This window comes from Magnolia sinica, chromosome 12 (assembly GCF_029962835.1).
Source record: "Magnolia sinica isolate HGM2019 chromosome 12, MsV1, whole genome shotgun sequence".
NCBI lineage: Eukaryota > Viridiplantae > Streptophyta > Magnoliopsida > Magnoliales > Magnoliaceae > Magnolia > Magnolia sinica.
This window is the reverse complement of record NC_080584.1, coordinates 63048155-63072030: the sequence shown is the minus strand read 5'-3', so window position 1 is coordinate 63072030 and position 23876 is coordinate 63048155. Positions and strand designations below refer to the sequence as shown.

The 23876-nt window shown below is 41.0% G+C and overlaps 3 protein-coding genes across 10 annotated transcripts in view; 2 read left to right on the top strand and 1 right to left on the bottom strand.

The window, feature by feature from the left end:
• Positions 1-9827: 9827 nt before the first annotated feature.
• LOC131220145 (uncharacterized) lies at positions 9828-10229 on the top strand. The gene has a single exon (XM_058215115.1). The coding sequence runs from the start codon at positions 9828-9830 to the stop codon at positions 10227-10229; it is 402 nt and encodes a 133-aa protein (XP_058071098.1).
• A 4242-nt stretch (positions 10230-14471) lies between these two features.
• On the top strand, positions 14472-15668 carry LOC131220144 (uncharacterized). The gene has a single exon (XM_058215114.1). It carries the CDS (start codon positions 14472-14474, stop codon positions 15666-15668), a length of 1197 nt encoding a protein of 398 aa, XP_058071097.1.
• A 1757-nt stretch (positions 15669-17425) lies between these two features.
• LOC131221506 (receptor-like protein 15) overlaps positions 17426-23876 on the bottom strand; it is a 47227-nt gene continuing 40776 nt past the window's right edge. For all 8 annotated transcript variants that reach the window (XM_058216787.1, XM_058216788.1, XM_058216791.1 and 5 more), the window contains one exon: positions 17426-19807. In XM_058216787.1, the coding sequence (XP_058072770.1) occupies positions 17532-19807 (2276 nt within the window). In that variant the 3' untranslated portion in view covers positions 17426-17531. The remainder of the gene's footprint in view (positions 19808-23876) is intronic.

Here is a 23876-nt window from a genome sequence, read left to right as displayed (position 1 = left end):
CAGAGGATCTGCTAGATTATTTTCTGACCTCACAAAGTCAATAGATATGACTCCATCACGCAACATATGTTTCACTATGTTGTGTCTGAGTCTAATATGCCTGCTCTTTCCATTATATATTTTACTCTTTGCTTTCGCTATAGCTGCTTGACAGTCACAATGAATAGATATGGCCGATATAGGTTTTGACCACAATGGTATATCAACTAAGAGATTTCTAAGCCACTCGGCTTCTGATCCAGCCTTTTCTAAGGCAATAAACTCGGATTCCATAGTAGACCGAGCGATACATGTCTGCTTGGTAGACTTCCAAGAGACTGCTCCTCCACCTAAAGTGAAGACATATCCACTCGTGGATTTTGTCTCATCTGAATCACTAATCCAGTTAGCATCACTGTATCCTTCTAATACAGCAGGAAAACCATTATAATGTAAACCATAGGCTATACTGCCTTTTAGGTATCTCAAAATCCTAGACAAAGCATTCCAATGCTCTTTTTCAGGGTTATGTGTATATCTACTTAGCCTTCCTACTGCAAAAACTATGTTTAGTCTTATGCAATTTGTCAGACACAAAAGGCTACCAATTATTCTGGAATACTCCAATTGAGACACACTATTTTCTGTATTCTTCATGAGAGTCACACTATAATCATAAGGAGTACTGACAGGTAAACAGTCAAAATGGTTAAACTTTCTCAATATCTTCTCAATGTAATGAGATTGAGATAATATAATAACACCATTTTTTCTGGTTACTTCAATACCCAAGATTACACTAGCCTCTCCTAAGTCTTTCATGTCAAACTTAGATGACAAGAATTTCTTAGTTGTATTAACTAATTTAATATTAGTTCCAAAAATAAGCATGTCATCAACATAAAGGCATATAATAACATATTCATTTCTAAAAATTTTACTATATACACATCTATCTACATCATTTATATGATAACCATTTGATTTTAAAACACCATCAAATTTTTCATGCCATTGTTTAGGAGCCTGTTTTAAACCATATAATGATTTAATTAGTCTACATACTTTATATTTCTTTTCCTGATATCTTATAACCCTCAGGTTGTTCCATATATATTTCTTCTTCTAAGTCTCCATTTAAGAAAGCTGTCTTAACGTCCATCTGGTGTACCACCAGTTTATATATGGAAGCTATCGCTATTAAGACCCTGATAGTTGTGATTCTAGTTACAGGAGAGTATGTATCAAAGTAATCTATTCCTTCTTTTTGTTTAAAGCCTTTCGCTACCAACCTAGCCTTAAACTTATCAATAGTCCCATCTGGTTTTAGTTTCTTTCTAAACACCCATTTACAACCTATTGGTTTATTTCCAGGAGGTAGGTCTACAATTTCCCAAGTGTTATTAGATATAATAGATTCTAATTCATCATTTATTGCTTCCTTCCAAAAGGTTGCATCTGGAGAGTTAATTGCTTCTATATAGGTTATAGGATCATCTTCTACTAAGAAAGTGAAAACCATCTCCTAGGTTAGTTTCTCTTCTAACCCTAGTACTTTTTCTTGGTTGTATCTCTTCTACTACTTTCTCGTATGCATTTTTACTAGTAGATGCAATATCTGATTCACTGACTTCCTCTATTCCTATAGATTTAGATTTCATAGGGAATATGTTCTCAAAGAATTCTGCATCCCTAGCTTCTATAATTGTATTAGGATCTAGAATATTATCCTTAGTTTTTAAAACTAGAAACCTATAGGCCGCACTGTTTTGTGCATAACCTATAAATGCACAATCAGTCGTTTTAGGACCTAACTTTCTTTTCTTAGTTTCAGGTAATCCTACTTTAGCAAGACACCCCCACACTTTAATATATTTGTAACTAGGAACATGATTCTTCCATAGTTCATATGGTGTTTGTTCAGAAGCTTTAGAAGGAATCCTATTTAGAATATAACAAGCAGATAGAATTGCTTCTCCCCACATATTTGAGGGTAAGCCTGAACTATTTAACATAGCATTCATCATCTCTTTTAGAGTTCTATTCTTACGTTCTGCTATTCCATTCTGTTCTGGTGTATAAGGAGCTGTAGTTTCGTGAACTATTCCATTCTTTTCACATAATTCTCTAAATTGAGAAGATTCATATTCACCTCCTCTATCTGTTCTAAGTCTTTTAATTTTTATATTTAACTGATTTTCAACTTCAATTTTGTATTTAGAAAAAGCATCTAAAGCTTCGTCTTTGTTCCTTAACAGATAGACTCTAGTGAACCTAGAGTAATCATCTACAAAAGTTATGTAATATCTTTTTCTACCTCTAGACATGTGATTTCTAAAATCACCTAAGTCACTGTGTATTAACTCTAATAGAATAGATGATCTTTCTATTTGTTTAAAGGGTTTTCTAATGAATTTGATTCGACACATGTTTCACATTTGTCAAATTCTTCATTAGATATATTAGGTAATAAACCTAATCTTTTCATTTTCTTCAATGATGTTATATTCACATGACCTAATCTACTATGCCATAGATAAAAAGGTTCAACGATATAAACAGAACTGAATGTCTTTTTATTATTATCATTGGATACATTTATAATGAATAAACCATCGCTACAGTACCCCTTACCAACAAAGGTTTCATTCTTAGTCATTACAAGCTTATCTGAATCAAATACTAACTTAACACCAGCCTTATTGAGGAGTGAACCAGAGACCAAGTTTCTTCTAATGTCGGGCACATGTAGGACATCATTCAACATCAGAGTCTTTCCAGAAGTGAGTTTCAGAAGTACTTTCCCTTTCCCTACAACTGGAGACGTTCTAGCATTACCCATGAACACCTGTTCATCATCTCCTGATACTTGGTAGGAGGTAAACATGCTACGATCCTTGCACACGTGCCTAGTTGCACCAGTGTCTAGTACCCACTCCAAGTTGTTTACAAGGAAGACTTCTGACACCACAGCTACTATCATGTCAGACTCATTGCCTGTTTCTGTAAGGTTAGCTTGCGGCTTATCTTTATTTTTCTTGAGCCTACAGGTTTTGATATGATGCCCAGGCTTTCCACAGTTGTAGCAGTTTCCTTTTTTCTTGAATTGACTGTTTGCATTCTTCTTTTTGAGCCTGCATTCATTTGCATAATGTCCAGGTTTGCCACAGTTATGACAGTTGCCCTTTTTCTTATTATTTGCCCGACTTGATTCCACAAGATTTGCCTTTGAATCTATCTCATTTTTATTTTCTTTTTGGTCCCTGATTCTATTGGCTTCCTCTATTCGTATGTGTACGATAGTGGTTTCCAAAGAAACACCGTTCTTTTTATGTTTCATTCTATTCTTATATTCTTTCCAGGAGGGCGGTAACTTTTCTATTAGTGCTCCTGAAAGAAACACTTCATCCAACTTAATTCCTTTTGTCGATAGTTCGTGAACTAGACTTTGAAAATCGTGAATCTGATTTGTGACAGGTATATCGTCTGTCATTTCATAATGAAGGAAATTAGCAATTGCATGTTTCTTAGCGCCTGCATCTTCTAATATGTATTTCTTTTCCAAAGCAGTCCATATGTCTTTAGCAGACACGTAAGAAGCATACACGTCATATAGTTCGTTGGATAAAGAATTTAGAATATAATTTTTACAATTATTTTCATCTGTTACTTTATTTTGATTTGCCGGATCTATAGTAAATGATTCAGATAATATGTATGAAACTTTCAGGGTGGTCAGAGCGAACATCAGTTTCTGTTTCCACCGTTTAAATGATTGTCCAGCGAACGGTTCGATTTTGGCTAACTCAGTAGAAGCATTTACTGTTACTGTAGCCATAGTCTATGTAATTCAACAATTTTCGATTTCAAGATTGTTGGAATATTTGGTTGAATTAAATAGACTATTAAAAATCGAGAACCAAAAAATAAAATAAAATTTGAGAAAGAAGAACTTATTGAATTGAGTCGAGGCGTGACTGAGTCACTCGGCTTGAAATCGAATTTGCTCCCCTTGGACAGCGTCCCAAGTGCAACAGGTTTCCAGAGCAATCGACCTCCAGGATACAACGACTATGACCCGGTCCCAGCGGTGCACTCACTGTACACGGGCTCGAACCACTTGCAGTTTAATCCGAAAGTGCTGAGTTGACTCAGCGATGAACTCAGCAGAAAATGCTTAAAACCGAATATCAGAGAGTGTTTTATAAGAGAAGGATTTTTCATATCTTTGAAACTGGAATCGGATGTCTTTTTATAGACTCCGAAGTGGTGCATAAGCACCCTTTTCAAAAGGTTAGGTCCGTTGGGTTTAAACCCAACAGGGACGACCAACCGAAAGGGATGCATCTCTCTGGTTTAAAACGAAAAGGCGCAAGTGCGAGTACACTCCCTCACATACGATCCTGCCCGCACACCGCACCCGCACCCGCGCCCACGCCCATGCCCAGCCCAGCCCGTCCCGTCGCGTCGCGCACACGGACTCGGCTCGACACGGCACGACTCGGCTCGGCTCAGCGCGCGCGCGTGTGTGGTCAATGGCATAGATTAGAGCTATTGGCATAGCCCCCCCACAAAACCAAATTCACATGCCCCCTGAAAGGGGCTCAAGCCCTAAGCAAAAAGACTATCTTATATATAAGATGGTTTACTATGTCAAATCCGATGTGGGACAAAACTCACAACTCAAAAGTACTACAACTTTTCAAAAATGGAGGGAAATCACCGAAAATTTAAAAATTCAAATTTTAATACTATTTTAAAACAAAATATAACACATCCTTTTCTCCAACTCAGTTGGTTAGACAGTCCAAAAAATTATGCTTTTATGAATCTCAGGCGGACCACACAACAGGTAACAGTCGTGATTTAGTTCCTCACTATTAAAAATTCAAAGGTCCATCCTAAGGTTTTTCTAATGTTTATCTGCAATATTCCAACCTGTTGATAATGTCAAGAAGATCGATCTGGAAGATTAACTTAATTAAGAACTTTTGCTACTCCTAAAAAGTTTTCAATGGTCATTCATCACGGTTTCTGGTGATATGGCCCATCTGAGATTCGCATCTTCTTAAGTTTGGGATACGTCCTAAAATGAGATGAAACAACGTATGGCGTGGATATATAACAAATAAAATGAGATGAAACAACGTATGGCGTGGATATATAACAAATAAAATGAGATGAAATACATCAAGTGGGCCCACATGGTTACGATAACACTTACTAACGTGTTGCCCGGCAACAGGTAATCGGCTACCTTTATGCACGGGGTAATATCGCAACTGGAGTCAACGTCAATGACGGGATGTCCCACCATTAATTGGCTACTACGTACCCCTGTCACCAGCAGAAACGGATTGGCTACTCCCCACGCCACGAGCCAATGGGTAATGGTCGATGCTCTGTGTTTCATCCAGTTTGACAGATAATTTTATGGCTTGTTACCAAAAATGAGATGGATATAAATCTCAGGTGGACCACACCACAGGAAAACAATAGTGATTGGATGTCCACAATTAAAATCCTCCTAAGGCCCACTGCACTGTTTATTTGATATCAAATCTGTTGATTAGGTCATACATACCCAGATGAAGGGAAAAAACAAAGATCAGCTTGATGCAAAGCTTTTATTGCCCCCAAAAAGTTTTTAATAGTTGACTCTCATTCAAAACTGTTTGCTGTAATGCAGTCCACTTGAGATTTGGATGTACCTCATTTTTTGTATCATACCATAAAATAATCTAGAAAATTAGATGGACAGAATGGATGAAACACATACATCATGGTGGGGCCCACAGAGCACCGACCACCAGCTATTGGCTGATGGCGGGCACGGATTGGATACTGACAAGGTTAGTAGCCAAATAACTACTGAAGTGACGTCACCAAGCTCCGTGGACCCTACCATGATGTATGTTTTGTATACATACCGTCCAACCATTTTTAGATATCATTTTATGACATAACAAAGAGAATGAGATAGATATAAAGTTCAAGTGGACCCACCATAGAAAATAGTGAGGACAGTGACATCCACCATTCAAAACTTCTTAGGGGCTACAGCAATTTCTGATCAAGGTGATATTTTTGTTTTCACTTCATCTATCTATATGTTAACTTATGAATAGGGTGGATCTCAAAAATACATCACTGTGGGCCCTATAAATGTTTCAACGGTGGGTGTGACAGCTCCCACGGTTTTCTGTGGTGGATCACTAGAAATTTAGATATATCTCATTCTCTTTATAATGCCATAAAACCATTTCTACGAATGGTTGGACGGTATGGATACAACACGCGCATCTTGGTGGAGTCCACAGAGCTTGGTGACATATCGGTTTGGCTACTGACATCTCGGTATCCAATCCGCGCCCTTCCTTCAGATGCCTTTTCTCTCTTCCCATCCCATGTGAAGGCTGGATGATGTCCCGTTGGAGGCTTCTTGTCAGGTCAGCCTAGTCCTCATCATGGCTTGCAAAGATAGTGTCGGCCAACAAACCACGTGTACGCCATAAATGCGTTAGCAATCGGCGGTTCATCTTTTCCCTGGAAACGGACGGATTAGCTACTCCCCCTACCACCAGCTGGTCGGTGCTCTGTGAGCCCCACCATGATGTATGTGTTTCATCCCTTCTGTTCATTCAATTTTTTATGGATTATTTTAATGCTTGATCCCAAAAATAAGAGGGATAGGAATCTCAGGTGGACCACACGACAGGTAAACAATAGTGATTGGATATCCACCATTAAAATCCTTCTAAAGCCCACTGTCCTGTTTATTTGACATCCAATCTGTTAATTAGGTCATGCAGACACAGATGAAGGTCAAAAACAAAGATCAGCTTGATCCAAAACTTTTATGGCTCCCAAAAAGTTTTTAATGGTCGATGTTCATTCAACACTGTTTCCTGTAATGTGTTCCAGTTGAGATTTGGATATACCTAATTTTTGTTTTCATACAGTAAAAATCTATAAAAATAGATGTACAGAAGATGAAAAAAATACATTATGGTGAGGCACACAGGGCAGTGAACACCGGCCATTGGCTGGTGGCAGGGGGAGTAGCCAATCCGTTTCCCTTCCGGACGCGGATGTCCTGCCGGAGTCATTAGCAGAGAGTTCCTGCACCGAGAACTAAGGTGGGGGCCAACGTGACATTTATGAGAAATCCACCCCGACTTTTTTTATTTTTATTATTATTATTATTTTTTTGAGCTCATTTTAAGACACTGGGCTAAAAATGAGACGGATCCGGTACTTAGGAGAGCTGTGTCTAAAAATGAGACGGATCCAGTACTCAGGAGAGCTGAAAACGAGAGGATTGAACGTCCACAGTTGAAATATTCGTGGAGCCACAAAAGCTTTAAAATAGTATAATATTTGTGTTCTCATTTTATCACAGTAGGAATGACGTTATGAACTGCATGGATTAGTGAGGTCCATTTGAGTATTGGATCCTACTCAAAATTTCTCTAAAGTCCTAGAATGAGCTCACAAATATGATGGATGGTGGGGATTTCTAATAAATATAGGAAAGCCCCACCTAAGTAGGGTTGTACACGAGCTAAGCTAGCTCATAATGCTCACTCAGCTTGGTTCGATCTAGTTCGGCTTGAACGAAGACTCAAGGCGAGCCAAGGTTCAAATGACCCAGCTCATTTTGAAAACAAGCTGAGTCCGGCCATAGTGGATCTTGGCTCGACTCATATATATATATATATATATATATATATATATATATATATATATATATATATATATATTAATTCAATATTTGATTTGGGAGTTAGGTTGGTGTGGGTTAGGTCAATTAGGTTGGGTGTCGATTGGGTCGGGTTGTTGGGTTGAGTAGAGTACGAGTTGGGTCGGGTTGGGAGCAGGCCCAACTCGACTCGATTCGATCCATTAGTTCGCCTTGAGCTCGACTCGAAATTTTTGGAAAATAAATCAAGCTCCAATGGTAAGCTTGAGGCTGAGGTCGAGCTCGATCGAGGAGAGCACAGATGAGTCATGCCAAGCTTGGCCCACCTCGACTTGGCTCGATGTACAGCCCTACACCTAAGTTTCTAGCATAGAAACTTCCTTTGAACTGCTTTCCAAGTAAATCCGTGTCCCCATTTTACCCATACGAGTGGAAGCGGATGATGGAAACAGATTGGCTAACCCCTTGCTAGCAACATCGTGGCTGGTGGTCGATGCTCTGTGGGCCCCACCATGATGTATGTGTTTCATCCATTCCGTTCATCCATTTTTACATATCATTTTAGGGTTTGATCCCAAAAATGAGAGGGATATAAATCTCAGGTGGACCACATCATGGGAAAACAATAGTAAATGGATATACACCATTAAAATCCTTGTAAGGCCCACTATACTGTTTATTTAAGATCAAATCTGTTGGTTAGGTCATATAGACCCAAATGACGGCGGAGTTAAGGCGGCAGATTTCCGTTTCCTCTTAGACAAGGTTAAGGGGCGAATTGGTGGGTGGAAGTCTAGGCTCCTATCTCAGGGGGGCAGGGCGACCCTGATTAGGCATGTTCTTAGTAGTATCCCAATTCATGTTTTAGCTGTTACTCAAGTTCCGCTATCTATTATTAGCACCCTTGAGAAGATGTTTGTTGATTTTCTCTCGGGGTGGGCTGACGGCATCAAGAAGCTTCATTGGGTCGGTTGGAAGATAATTGTTAAGCCTTGGCAGGAAGGTGAGCTCGGGATTCGCCCCCTCAAAGAGGTCATGGAAGCAATTCGCATGAAGTTAGCCTGGGTTGTGAAGAGCAGCAGCAATAACTCGCCTTGAGCAGAGCTAATGAAGTCTAAATACGGCAGGGACATAGATCCGGTAGCAGGGCATGGTGTGGCAGCCGCCCCCTCCCCTCTATGGAAGAAAATCAAGTCCACCTTCCAAGCTTTGGACGACAATATTCAGTGGGCAGTGGACCGAGGTACTTGTAGCCTCTGGGAGGATAACTGGATGGCCTTAGGGCCGCTCGCTAGGCTCACCAGCCAGCCCATTCCCAACCCTCTCCGAAACTTATAATTGAGGGATTTCCTTGGAGCTGTTGGCCCCCTCCCTCCATCCTCGGTGCTTACTCTCCTCCCACAGGAAGTTGTGGATGCTATCTTCCAGGGTGGATTTGCTACCTCTGATGAGTTGGACTCGTGCTTCTGGCTTTTGGAGCCTTCAGGCTGCTTTTCTGTCAAATCTGCTTGGGCCTTGTGCAGATTGGCAGGTCCCCAGCGTCCCTAGTCGCATAAAATCTGGAACAACAAATTGCCCCCCAAAATCTCTGTCTTTATCTAGAGTCTTCTACATGGGGCCGTCCCTCTCAACATTAGTATCCAGGCCAAGGGGATCCCTATGGTCTCCTAGTGCAGCCGCTGTGACGCTCACCCGGATTGTAGGCCTGAGGTTGAGTCGTTGCACCACCTATTCATGCATAGTGCTCTCACAGCCCGCTCTTGCTCATTTCGGCAGGATTTTCGGGGTGTCTTCGTTGTAGGTGAATTCGCTTGAACCCAAAATGAACCAATGGTGGATGTCGAATGCCGTTGGTGGGTGCGTCTCTTCTCTCTGCATCCCGGTCCCTTGCTTAGTGTTGTGGGAGATCTGGATTGTAAGGAATAAGGCCAAATTCGAGGGTCGTCGCATCGTCCCAGCGGCAGTTGTTAGTCGTGTTAGCTGGTGGCTTTGTCAGATCAGAAAGTATCTCTCCATTGCCACGTTTGCAAAGCAATCGTAGGTGCTGACCCTCCAATCCTTGAGGATCCCCCAGTCTGTTCCTTCCCGTGGCCCGATTCAGATTGTCAGGTGGACCTGTCCCCCGCCCGGTTGGGTCAAACTTAACATGGATGGTTCCTCGAGGGGCAATCCTGGTCCGTCTAGAGGTGGTGGGATTTGTAGATCCGAAAATGGGAATGTGATCTTTGCCTTCGCAGTAGGCTACGGTGTCGGCTTCAACAATCTAGCTGAATTTAGAGTGGTTTGGGATGGGCTCGTATTATGTTTTGCTAAGGGGTTGTCCAGAATAGTTGTCGAATTGGATTCCAAGCTAGTTGTGGACATTCTCAACCATTCCTCCAACCCCTCTTGGATATGGCGGAATTGGAGCTCGAGGATAGATACAATGGGGAACTACAGGTGGCTGAGTTTTCAGCACGTTCTTAGAGAAGGCAACATCCCGGCTGATAGTTTAGCTAAGCTTGGAAGTGCTTCCCAAGCCTCCTCATATTTTGCTAGCTCAGCTTAGCTGCCCCAGGAGATTTGTGGGCTGGTGTTCCTAGATAAGGTGGGGCTGGGGTCCGTCAAGTCCTCCTAACCCCCTCGTCATTGCATATTTCATTAGGTGGCCTTTGTCATTTTTTTTTTGGTGGCCTTTGTTGGGCTTATATGATAGGTGAGGCCCAGTTCCTTTTTGTTGAGTCCCGCCCGTGTAACTTAGTATACCAATTACCAGCTAAAGGCTTTCCAAGGAAATCCACGTCCCGTGTAACCTTTGGTTACAAGGCAAGGTATATCCGTGCATGAAGCGAGAGAGTAGCTGCCCTGCTTTGACACGTGAGTGTTTACAAGGAGTTGGTGCAGCCCAAAGCTCTGTAGACCCACCATGTTGGCCATCTAACATCTACTCCGCCCATCAGTTTCGCAAGGTCAGGATAAGATGTGATTCCAAAAATGTGGTAGATCCAAAATTCAAGTGAGCCACACCACAGAAAACAATGAGAATGGAAACACAAACCATTGAAACCTTCCTGACGCCCATGCTGATCCCTTATATTCCATTCAGCACGTTCATAAGGTGACTTCCATTAGGATGTAGAAAAAACAATAATATCATTCGGATCCAAAACTTCTATGGGCACTAAGGAAGTTGACAGTGGGTGTTAAATCACCCAGCGTTTCTTGTGGCATGGCCCACCTTAATTTTGGATCTGTCTCACTTTTGGGCTCACATCCAAGGGAGTGTATTCCATACGGACATGTGGTGGGCCCCACGGAGTTTTGGTTGACAAAGGAACGTGTAAGAAGGTTCCAGTAAAACCCGCATCTTGGAGGCCCGCGGAGCGAATTGCATTGACAAAATCTGTAGAGGAAGCTCTGTTCGTAGCCCTCCTACTCCTTTCAGATTCATCTAAGATTGCATTGAAATCACTGCATACCGCCCAAGGACCATGCATCGAAGCCGAGAGGAGAGCCAGATCCGACCATAGCGTTCTCCTCAAAATCCTAGCACACCCTGCATATACGAATGTGATATGAAGCGGGGAAGCGCAATTCTACACCGAAGCTACAATCGATAAACACTAATCAGATTTAAAAACAACCAAAGAAGAGACTTGAAGAATACCCATATCTTTCCACCCTCTGGACCATTCGACAAGCAAAAGTGAAAACCCAATGCTAGACCTGTTCGGATTCACTTCTCATCACCTAGCATTGGCTCAAGTAATGCCACAATGCAAGGATCGTGATTTCTGATTATCCGCTTTGCCGTCCATAACGCCCATTGGCTACCGATACCACGGACATTTGAAAAAGGCCAAGCTATATGTCCAAGCTATGGGGGGGGGGGGGGGGGGGAATAGGACTAAGCCAAATTAAAACTTTAACAGCGGAATTTAAATGAATAAAGGAAAGATAGCACGTTAAACAAATCAAAATATGGAAATGTAAAGCAACCTCAAATACTAGAAGAGAGAGGATGATACCAATGTTGTTCTAAGGACAACCTTACACCATAAAAACCAAGGGTTTATGGCAGGACAACCTTACTAGAACAATTTGAATATCAAAAACTCAAACTGAAAGGAAATAAAGGAAATAACAAGAAATAAGTTCTAAACTATTACAACATTCCCCACAATACTTGAAATGTAAATATTACGACATTCACATCCACACATACATCCCACAACTTTGAATGATAAAAGATATGAAAAATAAATCACACATCGACAAAATACAAAGAGTTATAGCGGTTCGCCTATGTGTACACCAACTGTTAAACAACAGCCACACAGCTTGCTACTCCACTCCTAATATCCTCACACAGGGAATATTAGCATTCACTATGAAAATAGGTTTGTCAGGTTCACCTAAAACCTTTACAATTGTGTCTTTCAAATGGGCTTACACAATTCAAAAGCCCTACTTCTAAGTTTTCTGGCTCTCCTCAGATAACCAAACACAATGAGATTTTTCTGGCTCAATCTCAAATAAAACCAAAAGAAAGAAATTTACAATAATGTAAAATACCTGGATTTCTCCTTTTGTAGCAGCCCGGAAGAACCAATCGGAGTAGAAGTTCGAATATAGAAGTTCAATGTCCAATACTCACTTTAAAATGGTTCTAGGTTCTAATTGATTTTAAATTAAACCAGTTGGGCTAGCTATATTTGATTTTGATTCCAAGAAGAAGGAATATAATAATTTCTCTTTTTAATTTAGATTGGAATATAGAAATAAAATCAAATCAATAAAGCTAACAAAAGAGAATTTTAAATATACATAATATAGCTTAAAAAGAACACAACTTATCTCTCAGAGTGATACCTTAATTTTACTTGAATTCAATTGTTCAACTCTGAAATTCGTGTTCTATTTATAGTTGTAGAAATCGCATCTTCAACTGGTCCTGAAGACACTACGACTGGTCGTAGGTCAAGAAGATTTTTGAATATTTGAGTGTGATCAGATAAAATCATTTCATGACTAGTCGTAGGCACTCCATGATCGGTCGTGACACCTCCACGACTAGTCGTGACACCTCCACGACTGGTCATGACCATCCTACGACTGGTCGTGAGGCACCAAGTTTGGTCACTGTAGTTTGAGTCGCAGGTGCACGACTGGTCCTGGATCGAGTCATCACTATTCTTACGACCGGTCAAGTAGATGCCGGGACTGGTCGTAGCTCAACCAAAAAATTCTAAAAAATTGTAACAACTTAGGATTGGTCCTAAAATTTCTTGGACTGGTCAAGCCAGTGCTAGGACTAGTCGAATAGAGTTCAAGATTAGTCTTAGAACAGTCCAAATACATGTAAAGTAATTCAATTTGAATTATGTATATAAAATGACCTACCCTAAAGTCAATCTAAGGTCAATCATACCTTGAAATGAGGTATGAACATCAAGACTTCATTTCTTCAGATGATAGTTGACCTTTGAAGATTGTGAAGCTTGAGACGACTTAAGATCTTTTAGAGCTTGAATTACACTTCATCTTGAGTTGCACACTAACTTGAGTCTTTAAACAAGATCTCTTCTTTCGTTCTAGCTTATATTTGCATTTCTTGAAATGGTTTGAAGTAGTTCTTCGTTCTTGACTTGAAGTAAAGTATTTAGAGAGGTGATGCAATGTCTTGAACTCATATGCAATGACTTGAACATATATACTAATGAGCTATACAAGACATGGATTGAGGTTTTGGCACTACAAAATTTGACAACCAAAGGAGCATACAACTAGAGCACTTACAACATTCCATACAATGATCTTATCCATCCATCACACATGTGGTGCAGACTACCAAATGACTAACTTAGATTTCACATGGTGCATGCTGCCAAGCACCTTAAGAATTATTTGGATCACGCATGGCATGTGTGGTCAAGCAATTTGATGAATGATTCTCATCTCATACTAGCAAGCATCAGTGGGAGTCTCCTCTTGCGTGCAACCGCACATTGCACTTGAGGGTCAAATGGTTCTACAACGATAAGCGGAATTCCACACCAACATTTGGTTTGAGTTTCTGTCTAAAGTATCTGCTATATATATATATATATATATATATATATATATATATATATATATATATATATATATATATAAAATCCGATAGGGATTTCAAATCAAAGAGTGCAATAAATCCATACGGATGAGCCATTGGGTCCAACCCATGCGTCCTATCCGAGACTGGATGGACTTAGTCCTGTGGGGTTCACTGTGATGTATGGAGTTTATCATGTTGTCCATCCATTTTGTAGATCATTTTAGGATTTGAGACTAAAAATTAGGCAGATCCAATGCTCAAGTAGACCACAAATTGGAGATTGAACTTCTACCATTAAACTTCAGACTTCTTGTGAGCAATAGAAGTTTTGATCAAGCTGATGTTTGTGTTTTCCCTTCCTCAAGGTCCATGTGACCTTATGAACATAATGATTGGCAAATAAACATCACGGTCGGCTTTAGGAAGGTGGTAACGGAGGTCATTATTATCACGGTTGCTTACTTTGTTGTTGTCTACTTGAGCCTTGGATCTACCTCAAATTCTCCCTCAAAATGAGCTAAAAATATTCATGGCTGGAGAGGATGGAGTCTGCGACCTCTATACCTACTCAGTTGTTTTGCCAATTTTTTATGGGGCTGGCAGGAAGGAAAATCAAAATGTCATTGGATTAACTGGGGCAAAATATCCAGGCCAAGAGAAGGTGGACTGGGTATTAGAAAACTTAGAGAGGTTATGGTTGCTCTCATATTGAAAATGGTTTGGACGGCAAAAATAGAGAGCAGAAGCAGTCTTTGGGCTGATTACGTCACCTCCAGATATGGCCACCTTCAACAGAGTACGCTTGCTTCCCCCCTTTCTCCCCCCTCCCCCCTCTGGAAACACGTCCTCTCCCTGTCCCCTGTTTTGAATAGGAACTTACAGTGGAAGGTGGGGCGTGGCTCTATCAACCTCTGGCACAACAATTGGACTGGTATTGGGCGGCTTGCTGACTGGGCGACTCAACCAATTCCTGATGACATGCTCCACATGTCAGTTAGCGACTTCGTCTCACATGATGGTATCAATCCTCAGTCGCCGGATTTCGACTTACTTCCTACAGGGGATTTAGATCACATCATTCAGGCGGGGATTTACACTTCAGATCAGTCCGATTGTTTAGTTTGGCCACACAATCGCTCTGGTATTTATATAGTTAAATCTAGGTGGGCTGTTTGCAGAATAGTTGGGCAGGGTATTGTTTGGGCCAAACGCATCTGGGATCCTAAGATTCCATACAAAATCTCAACATTTCTCTGGAGGATCTTCCAAGGGGCCATTCCAACTGATGACAGGGTCCAATCTCGGGGAATCTCCCTCACGTCTAGATGTGTTTGTTGTGATGATGAACAAGATTTCTCTCCATGTGAATCGTTGGAACGCCTGTTCATCAAAGGAGCCCTTGCATCCAAAGTTTGGAAGGAATTTAGTGACAATTTTTATCTCCTGATCCCTCTTTCGCCATTGATTGGGAACCGTTTCTTCCTATGGTGGCATTCAAATCTTCCAAGTGGCCGGCCACACCTCCTTCGCCGCATCACACCGTGCCTGATTGTATGGGAATTATGGAAAGCTAGGAACGCAACCAAATTTGATGGGACCTTGCCTAACAGCAGAAAGGTGATAAATCGTGTAAGGTGGCTAATTGGAAAAATGTTTGCTGGCTCCCCAACCTCCCATCACACGTTCCACTGGCTTGGCATCCCAATTAACCCTCCTCTTCCAAAGTCTTACCATTTTGTTAAATGGGACAGACCTCTTGGAGGCTTGGTTAAACTGAATGTAGACGGTGCAGCAGCCAGTAACCCAGGTCCGTCAGGGGTTGGGGGCGTCTGCAGGGACTCCAACGGCGATCTGATTTTTGTATTTTATTCCGGCTACGGTGTTGGCTCGAATAACTGGGCTGAACTATAGGCTCTCCATGACGGTATGTCTCAAACTATTTCCCGAAAATTTCACCGGGTTCTCATTGAGTCCGACTCTTCATTTGTGGTGGAGGCTCTTAAGGTAAACGCGATTCTTGACTGGAAATGGAGCTATTGGTTACAGAGGATTAAGGCTCTTCAGGTCAAAGGGACTTTTTCCATATCTCTCATCCCCTGCGAAATTAATGGTCCGGTGGATGGGCTTGCTCTTGCAGGGGCGGCCAACCAGGGGAATTTCTTGACGGATAGAACGCAAGCCCTCCCTCAAATCATCAGGGGACTGTTTTCTCGACAAAGCGGGTATTGAGACATTTCGGGAGTCATGAGATTTTTCTCTTTTTTGGTTGTACCAGTCCTGGGTCTGTATGGCGTGGCGGCCAGGCCTCCTTTGGTTAGCTTGTGTCCAACGCTGCTGATTGTAAAGTTTTTTCCATGAATTAAAATATACACAGCTCTTTTCTTAAAAAAAAAAATAATAAATACATAAATAATGGCTGGAGAGGGTGGATAAGACCATACATTATAGTGGGCCCTACGGAGCCTTGCCTCAACTGAGTCTGTGAAGGTGGAGACAAGATCAATCCGCTTCCACTCAAAAAAAAATGCTTCTTATTAAAATAGGTCTGATCAATGAAACTTGAGCCATCCATTCCATAGGGTCCATCGTGGACTGACTACGCTTCTAAAATGTCATTTCAAATACATGATCACCACCATTTCATCTGAGACTTTAGAAAATAGACGGCTCTAGATAAGAGTGCCAAATATGCATATGATCATCCCCATCAAGAATAAAGCCGCACTGTCAGGAGCAGCGAGTATGAAACAAAAGTTCGTCTGCTCAGCTATCTAGGTCTTTGGGCAATGGTTTTGGCTTGATTGGTTGCTCTGTTTTTTTTTTATTTAGGGTGCATATGATAGGCTGTTCCCCTTTCTTTTTGTGGGGTCCGCCCGGATGTACATTGTTGCCTTCAAGAAATCAATTCCCTTTTTCTTTTTGAAAAAAAAAAAAAAAAAAAAAGCCTGGTGTCGGTCTCTTTATAGGATCTGGTTATCAGCATACTGTGCTTGTGGGGTCATGGTTTGGTGATCCAAACATGTGATTTGTTGGGAGATATTAACCTCTAGATTGACTATTGCTATATACTAACCTTTTATATTCAATGGCCCACAGGAAAAGGGATAAGGAGATGATTAGCATTCAAAGGAAAATATCATCCTTGGATATCAACGGACAATTTCCTTGAAACATCAGTTTTCACCTTCTGAATTTAAATTAACATTGCAACAAATCATCTGCCTTGTAGTATTCCTTGATCGTTCACATGAGTTGAATGTTCTATTTAGATTTGTGGTGAAATAATTTCTAAAGAGATACCAGAAAGCGCATGGCTACGGGTTGCATCTCATTAAAACTTTTGCAGCTATTGAACAATATGTTACAAGGCCCATTGGTTTCAACATTCCAACTTGACTATGTCAGAGCATTTGTATTTGGCCGGAAACAGGTTTGCTCAAAAGATCATATCTAAATGCATTCGATGTTGGTAGAAAACAATAAATTGTACCCTGGCCTACTCAGATTTGTAACTTCATGGAATTGAGGACACTTGCCATATGAAAAATTCATTTGAATGATCCTATTCTACTTGAATTTTGCAAACTCAACCAGCTTGCCCCAAATAGAAGTTCATACCCGGTTTACTTACTCATTATTAGTTCAGTTCATTGCACAACCAAACGCAGTAAAAAGGGAAACTTGGTTTGAAATAAAAGCACCGTCTTCCATGAACATGCTTATTATATTGTCTTACAATTTGAGTTACAGGGAGAAACTGTTCTGGCTTGAAGGTTATGCAAGTAGCCAGGGGAAAACCTTGCGAAGGTTGTCTAAAGCAAAATAGTAGCTTTCTATAGCAAAATAATAGCATGAATAGATACAAGCATCGACCATATAGAAATATAGACCTCGCCAGTAGCGGTTGATGTAGAGAAGAGAGATGAAAACCAAGAACGAGATGGTGCAGGACGCCGAAAAGCATGCATAGAAGATTATGTCATAACTGTCTTCCTCCTCTTCTGATGTTGTTGGCATTGAAGGTGGTAGCAGAGAAGTAGAGAAGCAACCCTTCAGCGGTGGACCACAGAGTAGAGGATTGTCTTCATAGCTGGTTGCTCCAAAGGTGCTAAACTGCCCTTTCATGTCAGGTGTCCTACCAGATAAGTTATTGTGGGCCACTGTGAATGTAGATAGGAAGTTGAGATCAGTAAGTTGAGGAGGAATTTTCCCACTCAATCTGTTGTAAGAAAGGTCCATGCTCTCAATCTGTTTTAGGTTTGAGAAGGTTTCTGGAACTGGTCCAGTCAATTGATTATGGGACAAGTTCAATGCATGAATAGCAGTTAGATGTCCAATTTCAGGGGGGATTTCACCTGTTAACTGGTTCCATGACAGATCCAAACCAGACATAAAGTAAAGAACGTTGCCCTTGTAAGTTTCAGACCTCCTCTTTGTTATAAACTCCACTTCTTCGTTACTTGATGCCGCATAGGAAAGTTTCATAGGCACACTAATATCAATACGATATCCACGTCCATGGAATAAATCTAAATAGCCATCATAGGTCTCTTGAGAGACAACAAAAGTTAGAAAGTCTGTTACTCTTGCCCTCCCGAATGTCATATTACCAAAGCATGGCGGTACTGGCCCAGAGAGATTATTATGTGAAAGATCTAATATACTGATGTTCTTCAGTTGACATAAGTGCGTGGGAATGCGACCTTGCAAATTATTTCCTCTGAGGAGAAGAACCCTTAAATTAGAAATTGAACCAATCCGACTTGGAATATTACCAAATATCTTGTTGTTCCTGACGTCCAATGTAACAAGGGAGGAGATTTTGGATAAAGCATTTGGCATGAATCCTGTAAGCTCATTTCCTTGCAAATGTAAGAAGCTCAAAGATAGATTGAAGCAAGAAGGTATGGGTCCAAAAATTCTATTTTCAGATAGGTCCAAAAGGGAAAGACTGTAGAGGTTGCAATACTCGACTGGAATGGAACCTTCCAAATAATTATCTGACATAGAAAGCGACTTCAATTCAGTAAAGTTCCCAATCTGTGTAGGAAGATGACCGGATATGTTGTTTTTACCAACATCCAAAATCTCTAGTTGTGGGCTTTTGAATATACCAGCTGAGATCTTCCCCGTGAATATATTCCCATCCAAATACAGATACTGTAACTGTATCAAGTTCGAATGAGTCGGAAACACTGGGCCTTGTAATCTATTGTTTGATAGCTTCAAATTTTTCAATGAGATGCAACCAATGGCCAATTGCTCTGGTATTTCTCCCGAAAATTTGTTTCTCGACAAATCTAAAGTATAAATTTGTGTCATGTTGCCCACCGAGGGAGGAATGGTACCATGGAGAGCATTTGTAGACATGTTTAAGTATTCTATATTTGGAAGGAGAGAGCCGATATTTTCAGGAAGTTGTCCGTAGATTTGGTTGTTGGAGACGTCCAACAATGATAAATCCAGGTTTCTAGAATGAGTTGGCAGATGGAATGGGCTGACTAAGGAATTGCTTCCTAGGTCTAGAACTCGTAGTCTTTCATTATTCTCTAACAACCAAGATGGGAACTTTCCCTTCATGTTGTTGTGGGAAAGGTCTAATGATATCAGGTTATGTTGGCTGGAAAGGAAGGTGGGAATGGTACCAGTGAGCTTGTTGATGTTGCAGTTTGATAAGTGGAGGACTTTCAACTGGAATTTAGGAACCCAATGTGTGGATTCAGTTTCAACCTCCAACTGATTGGGATAAGTTATAACATCGCCCTCAGGATATGCACCTTCCAGTACTGAAAGTTCCACAACCTCGAGCTTGGAAAGATTAGCAAATGAGCTAAATGAGAGAGACCCTTCGAAGCGGTTGGGGGAGAGAGAAAGGAACCGGATCATTGTGAGGTTAGAGATGAGAGATGAGGAGATTTGCCCACTGAGTCTATTCGCGGAGAGATCAAGTAGTTGGAGGGATGACAAGTTGCTGAGACATGGAGGAAGGCTCCCTTCCAATTCATTTCCTTGAAGATCCAGTTCTTGGAGATTCTCAAGATTGCACAAATCTGCAAAAATGAACAATGTAATTAAGGTATCACTAAAAAAATCAGGTGGTGTGCTCCTACCTTTCAATAAAAAATAAAAACTAAAAATTAAAAATTAAAATCTCACACTACAGGTAAAAGATACTGTGCTCTGAATGTTCTAATAGTTACGTAGACTATGAGTTATGGATGGGCTAGAATCATCTAAATAGTGTAGTTTTTTCATGGTTGCCATGTATTTCTGATCATACGGAAGTCTGGGATGGATCGAGTGGACAGTAGCTCTGATGAAATTCTATTTATTTTTAGTAGCTATAATAATAAAGCAATATAGATCCATCTGTGAACTCGATTCACTGTAAACGCTTTACGCATGATTTTATTTCAATCATCCATATTTACAAACACATGGGCTGATAGTGCTTTAATGGCTCACTGTACACGCCGTGGGAGGCGGATTAGCTACTGACAGGTTGAGTAGCGAGACTAGCTACTGAAGTGACATCACCAAGTTCTGTGGCCCCACCATGATGTATGTTTTGTATCTAGGCCGTCCATTCATTTGGAGAGATCATTTTAAGGCAAGATCCAAAGAATGAATCAAATCAAAATCTCCAGTGGACCCCACTACAGAAAACAGTGGGGAGAGTGACGCCCACCATTAAAAACTTCTAAAGGCTACAAAAGTTTTGGATCAAGCTTATATTTGTGTTTTCCCTTATTTTATATATTTGTTAACTTGTGAATAGGTTGGATTTCAAATAAACATCATGGTGGGCCTCAGGAAGTTTTAAATGGTGGGAATCACTCTCCCTACTGTTTTCTATGTTGGGGTCCACTACAGATTTGGATCTGCCTTATTCTTTGGCTCGTACCCTAAAATGATATCTTAGAATGGATGGACGCTGTGGATACAATACATACATTATAGTGGGGTCCACAGAACTTGGTGACATCACTTCCGCAGCGCGTCTCGCTACTCAAGCTGTCAGTATCTAATCCGCGTCCCATGCCGTGGGTCTATGATTTAATGATCCAGTCCATTGATCTATAATTACCATCTGATCATGCATGTGGGTCCCACAGTGCGCATGGTCCCAGACGAATTTAAATGCACCATGAACATTAACTATTTAACCATGTATGTGTGGCCCATTTACGCTGTGCAAGTGGACCTAAGGTTTTCTGATCCAAACCATTGATTGACCTTAACAATCTGATTATGCAACTCGGACCATGGTTTAATGATCTATTCCATTGATTTTTTTCATTTAATTGTATGAGTCTATAACGATTCACAGTATACCATTTGATCAATGGTGGGCACTTCGCACAGTACTATTTGTTGTGGTGTGGGCCATTTGAGTTATGGATTTGCCTAATTTTTCCCTCATTCCTGACATCTGCTGGCAAAACAGAACGGCGGGACGGTGTCATGGATGTTACTGAGATGTTGCAGAGGTCCCACGGTTTTGTCTCAGGACGGAAGGGGATTGGCTGGTGTACCACACAGCAGCTATATAGCTGCTGTAGGTACGTGCCGTGCGAAGACGAGCACTGGCGCTCCTCGAGCTCCGAGTTGTTCGTTCAAATGAGATCAAAGTTACATGGCCTCACGGTGATGTATTTATTATATCTATACCGTTCATATATTTTTAGAAATCATTTTAGAGCATTATCCAAAAAAATGAATCATATCCAAAGATCATCTGGACCACACCACAGATAGCAGCGGAGATAATGATTTTCACTGTTAACCAATTCTTACACCATAACGTTTATTTTCCATCCAATCAGTTCATGAGGTCACAAGACCTGAATTAAGAGGGAATTTTATTTTTTTTTTTCATATTGATCCAGAGCTTCTGTGACCCCAAAAAGGGTTTCAATGGTAGATGTTTAATCCCCCACTGCTTTTTGTAGTGTGGTCCACTTGATAGTTCGATCTGTCGTATTTTTCGTCTCAAGCATTACGACGAGCTCGTAAAGTGGATGGACTGTTTGGATATAACATATACCTCATGATTAGACCCACAGAACTTGCTTACGTCAATACAGCACAGCAGTTATATCAGTTATGTGGGACGCGGATTACTTCATACCCCAATCCATCCGGGCGGGGCTCTATGGAGTCCACTGTGATTTAAGTGTTTTATCTATGCCATTCAACACTTTTTTCAGATAATTTTAATATGTGAACCAAAAAATGAGGCAGGTCCAAGGCTTAAGTGGACCAAAAAGTGGGGATTAAACCTCCACCATTAAAAACTTCTTGGGAGTTGGAGAAGTTTCTGATCAAGCTGATATTTGTGTTTTCACTTCATCCACGTCTACATGACCTTATAAATAGGCTGTATGGTAAAAAAAAATCATGTAGGCCCTTAGAAAGGTTTCAACGGTGGGTGTCATTATCACTGCAGGTTCCATTGGTGTGGTCCACTTAAGCGCTGGACTTGCTTAATTTTTTGGTTCACATATTAAAATTATCTGAAACAATCATTGAACGACGTGGATAAAACACTTACATCATGGTGGGCCCCACAGAGCCCTGCCTGGACGGATTACCGTCTGGGTGGGGGTAGGACGCGGCCGCGTCTAGCTATATGGCTGGTATGGCTGGTGTGAGGTGGACGTGGATTGCATCCTACCCCCGCCCGGATGGATAAGATGCAATCCATCCTGGGCAGGGCTCTGTGGGGCCCACTGTGATGTAAGTGTTTTATCCCTTCCGATTCATTTATTTTCTCACAAATGTAGGTATTTCTTCTTTCACACACCCATTTTCTCGCTGGAGAGAGAATGACGTATGGAATTTCTTTGGGCCCACCATTATGTATGAGTTTGATCCACACCGTCCATTCATCTTGTCTAATTATTTTAGGGCATGATTCATAAAAGAAGTAGAAGCGAAGCTTAAATTATGAACCACAACATAGAAAGAAAAGGGGATTGATTAACTACTATTGAAACCTTTCTACGGTCCACCATGACATTTATTTGCCATCTAACATTTTCATAAGGTTGCACCAATCTAGACGAAAGGAAACATAAATATCTGCTTGACTGAAGCCTTCTTTTGAGCTAAGAAATTTTCAATGGTAGGCATCTAATTCCCATTGTTTCATGTGGCATGTTCCACAGGTACTTACTCTTGCTCTAGTGGTAGACTCTTAGGAGTTTCAACACTTGGTCAAGGGTTCGAGTACCCATCGGTGGTGAAATCCCATAGGCGTGAGTGTGCGTATGTACAAAAAAAAACAAAAAAAAAAAAAAGAAACCTACTGGAAATTTGCTCTCTAGAATCGGATTGGTTACGGCAACTTTCTCGGGCCAACTGTAATATTTATTTGCCATCTAACCTGCTAATTAGGTCACATAAACCTTGATGAAGGAAAGTACAAATATCAGCTTGATCCAAAGCTTCCATGGCCTCCAAGAAGATTTCAACTGTAAGAGTTCAATCCTCCACCTTTTCCTGTTGTGTGGTCTACTTGATTTTTGGGATCTAGATCATAAACTCACGTCCTAAGATGAGCTAGAAAAATGGATGGACAGAGTGGATAGAACACTACATTATGGTGGGCTCACAATGCTTTGACCCTAGTTGCCTGGCTGTTGACCCGCGTATTCGTTTTGGTGATGCAAGGACATTGTGGGACCCTTCGTGGGGTAAGGACGTTGTGGGATCCTTCTTGGGGTAAGGACATTGTGGGACCGACTGCAGTATATTTGACTTTATTCTCACCATCAATCCATTTCGTTTAACTTATTTTTGGGCATGATCTCAAAATTGAAGGATATCCAGGGCTGAGTGGACCACACCACAAAAAGCTGAAAAAGTTTTGGATGAAGGTGATATTTACGTTGTACCTTCATCCGTGTCTTTGGGACTAATAAACATCACGGTAGGCCCTTGGAAGGTTTCTATATATCCCGTTGATTTCTATGATGTGATCCACTTGAACTTTGGATATGCTTGGCTTTAGGTTTCATTCCCAAAAATGATCTTGCATATTAGATTGATGGTATGGCCATATAACAAATGTATCATGGTGGGCCCACAGAAGTGCCACGTCAATACGTCAGTTGC

Coding starts and splice junctions, on each gene's coding strand:
- LOC131220145 (XM_058215115.1), top strand. CDS start 9,828: ATGGATGGTTCCTCGAGGGGCAATCCTGGTCCGTCTAGAGGTGGTGGG.
- LOC131220144 (XM_058215114.1), top strand. CDS start 14,472: ATGGTTTGGACGGCAAAAATAGAGAGCAGAAGCAGTCTTTGGGCTGAT.